General features: G+C 38.5%; 1 protein-coding gene across 15 annotated transcripts in view; it reads right to left on the bottom strand.

Moving 5' to 3' along the window:
* The window catches only part of LOC124155779 (glutamate-gated chloride channel), a 661,010-nt gene that overhangs the window by 98,977 nt on the left and 549,591 nt on the right, over positions 1-12,442 (bottom strand). For 10 of the 15 annotated variants that reach the window (XM_046529880.1, XM_046529974.1, XM_046529888.1 and 7 more), the window contains exon 7: positions 467-573. In XM_046529880.1, coding sequence (XP_046385836.1) covers positions 467-573 — 107 coding nt within the window. The remainder of the gene's footprint in view (positions 1-466; positions 574-12,442) is intronic. The other 5 variants (XM_046529897.1, XM_046529992.1, XM_046529958.1 and 2 more) reach the window with 1 other exon arrangement.

Genomic DNA, 12,442 nt, shown 5'->3' with positions numbered 1-12,442 from the left:
AAAAAATATTTGTTTCGTTTGAATCCCATAGTCACCAAAGGCCCTTTAGTCAGGAAAATATTTCAAGTGACGCATAGTTGTAGGTATCCGCGTATCTTTAAATCAATTAATTGGTGAAATAATGAAAGAAAAAGTTTTTTTCGGAACTAGAAATGCATTCGCAGTTAAGAAAACTTTTCCATCAAATTCCGTGATATATTATGCTGTTGAGATACATGTTGAAACGTCTGAAACATGTTGAACTTCTTAAGAAACTGTTGTAAGCGTCACGAACGCCGAATGTCTCAGAAAATGATAATAAATGGATCATAATATGCATCCAGCGGTTGTTTTTGAATGCTTTTTATTAAAAAAAAAAAGACATCTCAGACGACTGCGCTGATGATGTGAAAATGACAAGGCTGAGGGAATGGAAGTAAAGAACGAATTAATAGGAGCAGATGAAGAAGAAGAAAAAGAGACTTACGAGGCTGGATTCATCGGGCGAGGCGAGGCTCAGCAGCAGGACACTCATGTTGACCGTCAGCGTCCCTGTGGACAGAGAAGAAAGAACAGAGAGAGGGGGGTGAGGGACTGCGCGCCGCCGCCATGTTGTGATGCATCGACAGGTGGCGCGGCGCGCGCCTCACTCGTACGAACATCACTAACACGAGTATAAAGGCCGTTTTACACGGTACACGGAATTGCGCAATCTGACGTACGTGCGAAGGCGAAATCAAAATTGCGTCGTGTAAAGCGGTGAATTGCTAGAACACATGCGAGAATGCGTGGATGCGAGACGGCAAAATAGCCCCTGTTCTAATTTCGTTTATGCATTCGAGCAATTCCACGCCATTTTAGAAATTAATGTAAAGCGGTGAATTGCTAGAACACATGCGAGAATGCGTGGATGCGAGACGGCAAAATAGCCCCTGTTCTAATTTCGTTTATGCATTCGAGCAATTCCACGCCATTTTAGAAATTAATGTAAAGCGGTGAATTGCTAGAACACATGCGAGAATGCGTGGATGCGAGACGGCAAAATAGCCCCTGTTCTAATTTCGTTTATGCATTCGAGCAATTCCACGCCATTTTAGAAATTAATGCAGCTCTAACCTGCGCAATTCCGTGCCCCGTGTAAAACGGCCTTAATAAGGGGTAGCAATGCAGGGGTGAAAGAAAGAAAAGGAAGCGGTGCGTGCTTACCAAAAAAGCAAGTTTATCTCAATTTGCGCAGGCGACCAACAAAACATTCCTGTCGCCACCTAAGAGTGTGTAAAAAAACAAAGATAGAGTGCTCAAGATGGCAGCGCCGAAACCAAAAGCTGGGGCCAACATTGAAACCCCAAACTTCAACACTAGCATGGGAAACAGAAGATGTTAGCCGGAGATATAATCATATATAGATTTTCATTAAAATCGTGATGCTTCTCTTTATTTTTGAGTGCTCAATTTAGCGGAAAGAAACTTTTCCGAGAAATGAGAACATGGAAACATATGCGATATCATCGCAATCGCTCTATCACTCCCAGCAAAGACTATCAATCTGGGTTTTTGCCATTTTATCAATGATCGCACGCACAGGATATAATTCCTGTTTATAATTACTCTGAGGTAATCACAATAATAAGGAAGGAGTTGGCGGGAAGACGAGTTGATAGCACCTACCGTTGAACTTCACCAAAGATTCCCTCGTTTTCCAGCTAAAGGACAAAGACAAAACCGAAAAGCTTTCGGTAACATTATCACGCTCCCCTCAATCGCAAAACTAAAATGTGCTCAGAACGCTGAGAACGTTGGAAGTAAAAACTTCTTTCTATAGGGGCAACTAGAACATTTGGAGTGAGCCCAAAAGAAGCTAAGGAAAACGGAAACGATGTAGAAAAACCGCATCCCAGTTCGTACTTGTGATAGCATTTAAATCAGTGCATAGCACTATCTACCCGTAATAGAGACACGAAAATTTTAGAACCTATTCGCAATGGGCAGGCATGGTCGCACAGAGAAAGAATTTTTTCAATAAGGCCAATTATGTTTGCGGCTTTTTGTAACCTAATAAATAATAAATGATTCGGTCATAGATTATGCATATATCGGACAATTTTCGGATCAACCACAAATATGCGGAGGAGGCGGAGAAAATGTTTTCCAGAGAATCTTTCGCGGAGCTACATATCATAATTTGGTAATATAAGGGACACGAGTCGTCATTTCGCATGAATACAGATATCCCTCGCTGAGCACGAATTCGTTTGACACGTTTTTCGCTACAACACATCTGCGTCTGTAAATTGCTCTGCAATATTTCAAGCGATCTTCCTGCTTTATTTCAACTATGGAACCTACCAAAACCCTTATGTGACCTCTTTATAAGCACGGAAAAAGAAAATAACACCATTTACCTTAATATATTCATGACGTAATTCACTCTACAAAAGTTAACAATCACTTGGATTTTGTATCACTGTGGTATATATTAAATGTATGAATGCCCATGGAAGAAAATATAAGTTGTGCCTAGAGAAGGTCAGAAAATGGCGCACAAAGTGAAAATTATACTGCCTGAAATGCACCTATCGCTTAAACAAAATTTTCTCAACGCCATTTTTATAAGAATATAGGTATCTATAGTCTTATGCGAGAGATACCTGTATTTCATAAAATATCATCGAATTCAAACCAAGGACTACCTATTTCACTGTCTTAATTCCATAAGCTTCTGCCTCGCGGTTCCAAATCGACTCAATATATGTACGAGAGGAAGTGCGTGATCTAGTTTTCAGCGCAGGAGAGGAGTTATTTAAATTTAGCTAAACATTAAAAGTTAACACTTTTTCAGGAACATAAAAACTATCTAAAGGTACATATAATTCACTGAATCAGCAATTAAGCAGGTATCACATATAAAAATACGCGTTACCAAATAATCGCTCCTCAATCATTAAGATATTTGAGTCCGTCCAATTAATTTGATTCAGGTTTTATGAATTTTTGACAAAATTAACGTAGGAAATATTTCCTCAAAACACCGTAGGATACTTCACTCTCATATATAATCACTCATTGATGTTTCGCTTTTATATACGTAGACCTTTTCCACTGATCGATTTACAAATACAAATCCCTGATTTTAAGGTCGGCACGACTAGCGTAGCATGGAATCCTTTTGCCTCACATTATCACCGCTTCCTAAATTGGTAACGCTTTCGTTGAAAAATGAAATAATTTTTAAAATTTGGTTAAAAATTTTTAAGATGCAAGAGGTGAAAACGGCATCATTAATAGTTTCTATGGCAACAAATTTCATAGCCTGTATTAAAATTTCGGAGTCTGTGTTCCAGTCTGATAGAAACTCAATATGATCATAGCCATACGTAGGCTAATTATCCGTTTTCCGCCCCCAACGACCAAGAATAATAGTTTTGTGAGTCAGGGAATGCTTTTGAGGGAGATTTGGAAGACAAACGGAGAGTGGCGGTGGTCCAGGAAGGCCAGTGAAACGAGGCGGATGGATGGTTACGTGAAGGGGAGACCCCCTAAAACCTTAGTGCTTCCATCTCGGCTCAAGTTCACGCAATATTTCGTTAGAGGCAAATAGATGTTAGTGCAGGTATAAGTTTATATTTCATGAGAGTTTTCCTTGTTTTCCTTTCACGTTGTATTCACAACAGAAAGAAGGTTTCAACGGATAAAGCATGAGATCATTAACACAACTAAACCGCGTCGGTACCTTAAGTGCTTGTATATCCGTGTTCAACGTGGGCGTTCAGAGTTTTGATAGCCTTAACCATGATTAATCCGAGTAGTTTGGAGTCTGCAAATGAATTGACCACGTTAAAGGGCCAGAGGCCTTCTAGAGAGATTGTTCGCCATGAGTCATGCTGCCTCGGTAGAATTAATAATACGGAAATAATCACCCCGAGTGAAGCCGAAAAATTGCGCATCACTCCATCTTGAGAGATTGTGCAACTTTGAAATTATTTTTCTCGGTAATAAATTATTTTTCCCGGTCAAAAACGGAACTCATCTCTTTTCCATCTACCTCTCCATCGTTTATCTGTGACCCAGAGATCCCTTACCTACCGGCTACCTCTTACCTACAATTCCATCAAGGCTCCCTCTGTTGATATAACATCATAATTTTCATCATTTACGACCGCCATCAGGAAACTTCCTCTTTAAATCCCTCTTTTCTTTCTCCGCCCAAATAACAAATGAGCGGATGAGGCGTTCATAGAAGTGAAGTATTACGTGATATCTGAGTGTATTAAATCATTTTTTTATGTTGTTGTTTCTTGTTACACTTTAATATTTAACCATTTTTTAAAAAATCCAATGTAAAAGGTCTCATGTACTGTTTTTGGGTTTATTGCAAATAAATAAATGGGATTGAACTGTAATTTGAATTGGAAAATGATGGAGTCCTGTACAAAAGTTTTACCTATTCAAAAAGCACTATCCTCACTTTAGAATTTTGCTCATTTACCCATTTGAAATAGATAACTGTTGACCATGTTGTAAGTTCTAAGGTAGGCTTCAGTTATTCCCGTGCGTGACGCACGGCGTTCGTCATTCCATCGTTGAACTCAGAGGGCAATTATAACGATATCGGCGCTAATGAAGCAAGGGGAAAATTTATTGCTCGCAAAGGGAAAATTACGCCATTTAAGGAGATTTTCTTGTGTTTCTTTTTCATGCTTTTCCCTCCGTCCAAATGCGTAGACACCTCTTTCAATTACTCTGATGAGGTATGCTTCCCTTTATCTCTGAATCGCTTTTCACCATATTTCTTTCTTTTCAGCATGTTTTCACCATAGGTCACACCAAAGACATGCTTCCACCATAGGTTCCCTCACCAACTTCATTTAAGCACATTTTATCGAGCCAGGTACGATATTATCCGGACTTTCACTTCCACTTCAAGGATGATTCTTTCGTTTTATGACGTAGGATTTTTAAACAAACATGAGTGATGAAGTTGTAATTGCCACGAAAAAAAATTATTATCGAAAATATGTACTATTTGTGGTCGGTAATAATCTGTAAAAGGAGAGTGGAATTATCATATTACGACGACTAATTCCAAAGAAATATTGATTTGTAATCACGTTCATTGCTATCCTGAAAATTTCAGCTTCATAGCTACTCGGAAAATGTGTTAAAATTGATTTGTAAGATTTGGCCCGGGCAAAACGACAAACAACAAAGCGAGTTCATAAAAAAACTTTTAAAAAATACCATTGGCCTGATTCTCGTTTTATTCTGAGATGAAAGAGTGGATTTCGATAATTTTCTTAATATAATTTTATCATGCACAAAAAAATAAATCAGCTGACGCAGCGAAAATGTTGCGACTAATTTCCGAATAGAATAGTGAAAATGAAAAGAAAACAACCTTAGTTATTATATTCAATTGAATAGTCATTTGCTTATCCCAGTATCATGAACGAAATTTCAAGGACCTATTGAAACATGATGTCCCAGAAGTAACTTCGCTTATGTCCCGACATTTGCCAAAAGAATGCTATTAATCAATGTGCAATTTCATCAAAATTCAATCTATAGGTACACATCTAATTAATGACTTAACTAGTTCATCGAGCACATACCATTCACACTCAACTAGGTCTATCCACCTATCGTGACTATTTGCTGTGCTCCCTCAGGACAAATTGTGTAAATCAAACTTTATTCTATTTTGCTGGATTAAGTTAAAAATTACTCAAAACAAAAGCATTTAATTCAATACATCATGATCAATCTAGATTCTACTCATGCGAAGAGGGCATATAATTATTGCAATAATAATTTTTACCAAGAATGGAGATGATTTACCTCGGTAATTGGCGAATTATCGTCTTTTATTCGTAGATATATTCAGCAAGCAATTTACTTCTTCTTGATCCTTTTCACCCTGGTGTTAAACTTGAGGACAAATTTCTGGTTCATATGATAACATTTTATAAGCTATCACGATAAATAATTTTTTTATCCTAAAGCAACAGGGAATACAATATAGGGAAGATACCCCAGCTCCAACTCAGTTCACTCAACTTAAATTAATTCAGTAAGCTCGTGAAAGTCGTCGGTTCGCCATCAGATACCTCGTAAGTGAGATTATTACACAGGCCAACAAAAAAATTTTGTTTGAAAAGTTTTTATTTATTTTAATAGCTGATCTTTGTAGATTTTGATGTGCCGAATCCAAACCTGGCCTTAGCTTTTTTGTATCACCCATAGTTTCCAAGCAATATGTATTTTAATATTTAGTCTAATACCCCTATAAGTAATAAAAGGAAATCAATGAAACACTGTGTTACATCATAAAATTGTTTGTATTTGCCGTTCACTACATCGTGATAAAGTTGTTTGTTTTTACCACAGCGTGATAATACAGGGTTCACTTGTCAACTGGAATTGATCTACATTTTCTTTCCCTTTTTTCCTTGAAGCTTTTTGTGTAGCTTTTTCTGCGATAAATCGCTTGCTGAACTTCTCGGTGATGTACCAACAGTAATCCCCATTTTCTTCGTTCATTTGACCTACTTTTTCAATTTTATTATAACTATAAAAAAGCTGTTACATTCTAAAAATATTGCTTGATTTCATGAATTTAACTATAAAATGTGAATAAATGGTGAGTAATACAACTTTAAAACCATCATATTTGGATTCAGAAACTTTAAAAACATAAGAATAAGGTATTTTCAATAAAAAAGTTTTTTCATTGTTGGCCTGTGTTATTAATGTAGGATTGTGTCTCTCCATTTCATAGAAACATAACTATAAATACGTAATTGTAATTACTTAGTAATGCTGAAGAGGCTTCTGCCTCTACAGAGCACCGCCTATCAAAACAGGAGCACATTCAAGATTTAAAAGATGATACCAATCACACTCAAAGCATCTTAATCTAGCAGAATTTCCAATGATAAATATAATCCGAAACAACCTCAATTTAAAATGACTTTACTTCCTTATATAAGTCCTGCCATTGCTGGTCGAGACCAAACATATTTTCACCGGTGCGAATGAGATAAAACTATTGAAAACGTAATTGCGCTAAGGAAATGGAAAATACCCTAGAAGGAACGAGGTGAAATATATCTAATACTTAGGAATAGTTCAAAATGATGTGTGGAAAGCCAAAATGAGAACTTCGAAAAGGATAGATGAAAGTTAAATATATTAAATGGAACATTAGAGCAATTTCAAGAGCTTGGTCTTCTATGAAAGCTACGAACGTATATGTAAAAGTCAATGTATTTTTCACTATATTCGTTCTATTATCTGTTACACTTCCGTTCAGGATTTTGCCGCCCATAATGATGTGAAATATTATTTTCGGTGAGGCACTCGTATTTTAAATCAAGAAAGACTCGACAAAAAGACTCGCGATTCCCTATGCGCGTTTCTTCTCAGTAAAAATGTTCAGTTTGCCGAAGAGGACAGGTGCACGATGGAATTTCGGAAAGTGAGAATATAAAATATATGTAAGACTTAATAATTTTTAATGTTTTTTTTGTTTGTCACTCGAAAAAATCAAAAGAGCTCCTAATGGTGAAAATAAGGCTTCATGGAGTTCAGTCAGTCAGGATATGCCATGCCACACATCCCAACCAGTTTGTCCTTCATTTGCTCCACCTGCACATGAGATTAATTCAGCCATTCCGTACTTTGTATCAGCGGGTAGTACCTCAGCTTGTAGAACGGTTCGGATGGAAGTAAATGAACGTCCGTAATATTACTGAGTGAGATAATTTAATTAAGAGAGGCCGTACGATACGTCCACAATGAAGAAGTGAGGCTTCATACCATTCTCCATCTGCCAATATATTCCCAAACATTTCTATATATAATATATTATATATAGAAATGTTTTCAGAGAGGAAAATAATGTCACCTACCTTTTGGGAACGGGAAGTATGTCTTAAAATGTAAGTAAATCTTTCTCGGTTATTTAAGTACGGGGAAGTAGTATGAGGTGTATAATTGTCGACTAAAATTAGGCAATTAAATAAGAGCTAGAAAATTTCAACGGAAACGGAGACTCTCAAATAATAAACAGCACTAGGACTCAATTGACTTCAAAGGCCTCCCCTCTCCTCCTTGTCACATCCAGCCCCCGTTCGCCTGGAACTTACATGCACCCACCTAATTCTGCTGGCGCGCAATCCCTTTCTCTCTTGCATGCAGCACAGCCGCAATCATGAGAAAAGGCGATCTAAGTCCGCGAAACGTTAACTATTTCATTATGAAGCACAAACGGAGAAACCCGAAAAAATGTAATTCATGCCATTAATGAGTCTGTGTTGCTGCGCTTATCAATGTATTCAAACTCTTACGTGGTTGAAATTTAGAAGTGTATCCCTTAAAACTCAGTCAAAGAGAAATAAATGAATTCGAAATGATTTTTCAGTTGACTAGGCAACCATCATTGGTGAGGAAAATGTGTAAAACTGTCCGAGGAATTTGTATTATGAGTGAGAGAGTTTGCCACTCTTACAACTTCCTCGGAAAGGTTAAGACATATCCTCCTCCCAGATGATGGTTGCCAAGCCAATAAAAATACGGTTTCGAATACATTAATTATTAACTTTAGGAGATACTCTTTGAAATTTCATTTCATCCAACGAGGGGTCGCACCCAATTTTGTCCTTCGCAGTTCGCAAGTGTTTGAAACGCAAATGCGAGAAATGACGACCACTTCGTCTCTGAGAAAGATGGCAATGAAAAAGAAGATATAAGGGCTTTAAGTTCTGATTCACCGCCACCAATGAACTAATGAGATGTTAAGCCGAAGCCAACGTTTCGAGGTAGGTATTAGAAGGAGATGACCGACAATTTGCATACTTAGGGAAGGCCATAAGGAAGGGTAGAGAGAAACTCATGTCAGTGTCGCGTCGGCATTAGCTTGCTCTAAACGAAAAACTCCAAGGGGCACATCAGCTTAAAGATCCATCCGTCGCACAGTGGGCGGAAATCCGAAAAAGCCGGACAAAATTATAAAATGGATTTTTTGAGTTATAAAATTGAAACTCCGAAAGTATACTAAAAAATAATTAAAATTTATGGATATGTACTTCATTTGACATAGGTCCCACCCGTTACTGAGATACAGAGGCTCAAACGTGAGCAAATTTCTATCAAAACGCCCGTCTTCAATTTTCTCTGAAAATCTTCCAAAGTAAGTAGATGGTGAAGTTATAGAGTAAGTATGGTAAGAATTTATCGATGATATTCTTTAAGATTACGGAAAATTAAAGAAAAAACACCATGACAACAGATTAAGTGGTTTTTTATTCCGCAAGAATCCACCTATAACTTCACCTATAACTTACACCACTATAACCACCTATAACTTAAGTTTTTATGGAAATTTTCTCACGTTTGAGCCTCTGTATCTCAGTAACTGGTGGGATCTATGTCAAATGAAGTATATATCCATAAATTTCAATCATTTTTTAGTATACCTGCGAAGCTTCAAGTTTATAACTCAAAAAAAGCCATTTTGTAATTTTGTCCGGCTTTTTCCGATTTCCGCCCACTTTACGACGGACGGAGTACTTTCTTGAAGCGCCCTCTACAAAGCACCGATGCAAGGATCGGGCAATGTTTGTCACAAACGGGTTATGAACCGGGGCCCGGGGCACGGACATTTCTGTGGTAGAGTCTACAGCTGATCATGTCACGTGGCGGCAAAACCGAAAGAAATTCACAGTCTTCGTGAGTTTAAGAGGCTCAGAAGTTTAAATCTGGCATCTCCTGACGAGGCTAGGGAAAAATTGACATTGGGACGAAAAAACCGATGCGCTCATTTCTGATTGAATTTTCGTAACTTGTACCTGACACACCTCCCAAGGAATGGGAAGATAATAAGAGGGGATGGGGTCATGCGAGATGTTGGCAGGGGGAAATAAAAGGAGCGATGAATGCTTTGGAAGAGCAACGAAGCTGGGAGCTGGACGGGAAAAGCAGAGTGGCAATGGATGAGTAGCCTTAATACAGGGTCAGTCGATAAAAAAATCCTACTAATTTTGAGTAAAGTATATTCTGTTTCATTTAAGAGAAAAAATAATGCCCTACGTTATTGTAGGTGTATTAGTCGCAGCATAGCAAACAGAAGTTGAAGAGCACCCCACGGGAGCAAAGTTTTACGTCGATGGTTGGTTTATACGTGACGTTGTGATGCTATGACTTGAACACCTTTAAAAAGGTTAAACTGGGGCTTGTTTCTAATGATACTAAATTTTATTCACACAAATACATTTTTCGTAATTTTTAACGACTACTTTCACATTTTTTTATGCCCAAGATCTAATCCATTGTAGACATACAAGCGGAACCTTTTTTATCTCTTTTTCGAATAAACATCAGTCATAAGTGAATTTGGGCTGATTGTTTTGAAATTCACCTACTTCCTGAAGATTTTTTTCTGAAAACACGTGAGCTACCTAAATTGGCCTCTAAAACACTTGGCTGTGGGGTCTCTTTATATATAACTGATTAAGCATAAGGAGATATCATTTGATCATTTTTTCCTATTTGAAGGTCCCATTTGTGGCATTATTATTATCATGTCACGCATACCACATTCGAATAAGTTGACTTAAAATTTATTCGAGATTACAATTATCAATCAAAATTAGGTCGTAATCGTTATTTAAATTTTAGCCCCATAGTTTGCTTGGCTTGCAATACAAATTTTCCATCAAATTTTGAAGTGAGCTACATTGTCCATTACGCGGTGCAATGTGACAACCACGCACAATAAGGGCTCACCTAAGACCTAGTATGCAAGATCTGAGACGGAGTTTGAAGTTGACTAGGTAACTAAAATAACACCACCGTCAGCAACAAAGTGAAATCCAACGGAGCCGAGAGTTTTAGCACAAACAATACAAGGAGGCGGGCACATGCACAACATCTCTCGGCGATGTCCAAAATACATTATTAGCAAGCAGTAAGGAAGCACATGTCAATACTACAGGCGGATGATGGCATTTAAGTGAGGGTATGATAGAGGGGCGTCATACAAAAAGCGGTTCAGAGATGAATAGAAGGTGCTGGAAACCCATTTTCCGTGACAATATAGAAGTCGAAGCAATCAACAGTCGTCGTCAATTACCAGTTGATTGGTTTCACTAGCGATCCATCGAATGACAACAATAAACCCAGAATTGGAAACAAAGTTTAAAAGCAATATGCGGCATGGATGATTCACTATCTGGCCAAGTTAATGGTTGACCAATGCTATTTTACTTTTATATTATCGCATATAAAGGGTTTACATGAAATTTACAACATCTTTTATCCACCATTCCAAAAACAGAAAACCAACTCGTCCCAATTTTGGGATGAAAGAGAGAATAAGAACGGACAACATTGGGTAAATACCGATCGCGGTATTGTTTTTTGTCATATTTTCACTATCTAACAAATGGTATTTTCAGCTTTATTCTAAGCACTCTTCATTATCAATACTCTTCAGTCAATCAAGCACTCTTCAGTCGCCAAGTGGAGCGGTTTGGTGGTAAAGATGGGTTGAAGTGTTCTTTTCTTAATTCTAACTACCAAAAAATATGGAAGCAACTGCTTTATCTGATGCATTTTACCTCAAAATTACATCAATCTTCGGTCGCCAATGTATATAGATCGGTGTGGGTCCATTCCCACATGATTATTCATTTTTTATATAATTTCCACCATTACATACCAATATCAGATGATTTGACGGTTACGGTGTGTTGAAGAAATTCATTCTACCGCCGTAAGGGACGCTGTAGTAGGCAGCTCGTAGGAAAATGGTTTATCCTTCCATCCGGAGCGACTCCAATACGACGAAATTCAATTTTTAGAACGTAGTCGCACAGAAAATGGGCTTCGAACACAACACCACGAACAGATTGGGGGCCAGGAGAGGAGAAACGACTAGTTTAAGGTTTAACGGCAAGTACAGCACAAGGGAGACTTCATTTGTTATTCAACTTCTATTGTAAACAAACAGGAGAGATAGAGAGAGAGAGCGAGAGAGCAACGCCAGGCTGTGTGCTACGAGAGGACGAGGCACAACATTACAGAGAGCCCTCGTTTCCAAGAACCACGCATCCGCGGCTGTGCGACCGCGTGATCACCGAACCAGAATCAAGTAGTTTGAAGGGATTCCTGAAATCATTGCGTGATGTCGGAATGTACAATGTCAGACACGACGCCGCCGCGCGGTCGTATCGCACACCAGTTGGCCGGGAGGCAGCAATTGCTGCAGGACGCGATTGCGTGATTGCGCCATCCGCGATGCATGCGGCAGAGAGCTAGGAAACCGACGTGCAATCACGCCGTCGCGCATCACGCAGCGATGGATGCGCGGTTCTTGGAAGCGAGGGCTCTCGGAGGATGTAGGCAATGTCAGAAAAGAGATAGGTGGATGCACATGAAGGAGTAGAGCTTAATAATACGGCTAGAC

The sequence above is a fragment of the Ischnura elegans genome, chromosome 1 (assembly GCF_921293095.1).
Source record: "Ischnura elegans chromosome 1, ioIscEleg1.1, whole genome shotgun sequence".
Taxonomy (NCBI): Eukaryota; Metazoa; Arthropoda; class Insecta; order Odonata; family Coenagrionidae; genus Ischnura; species Ischnura elegans.
The sequence above is the reverse complement of the archived record's forward strand: the minus strand, read 5'-3'. Positions and strand labels throughout refer to the sequence as shown.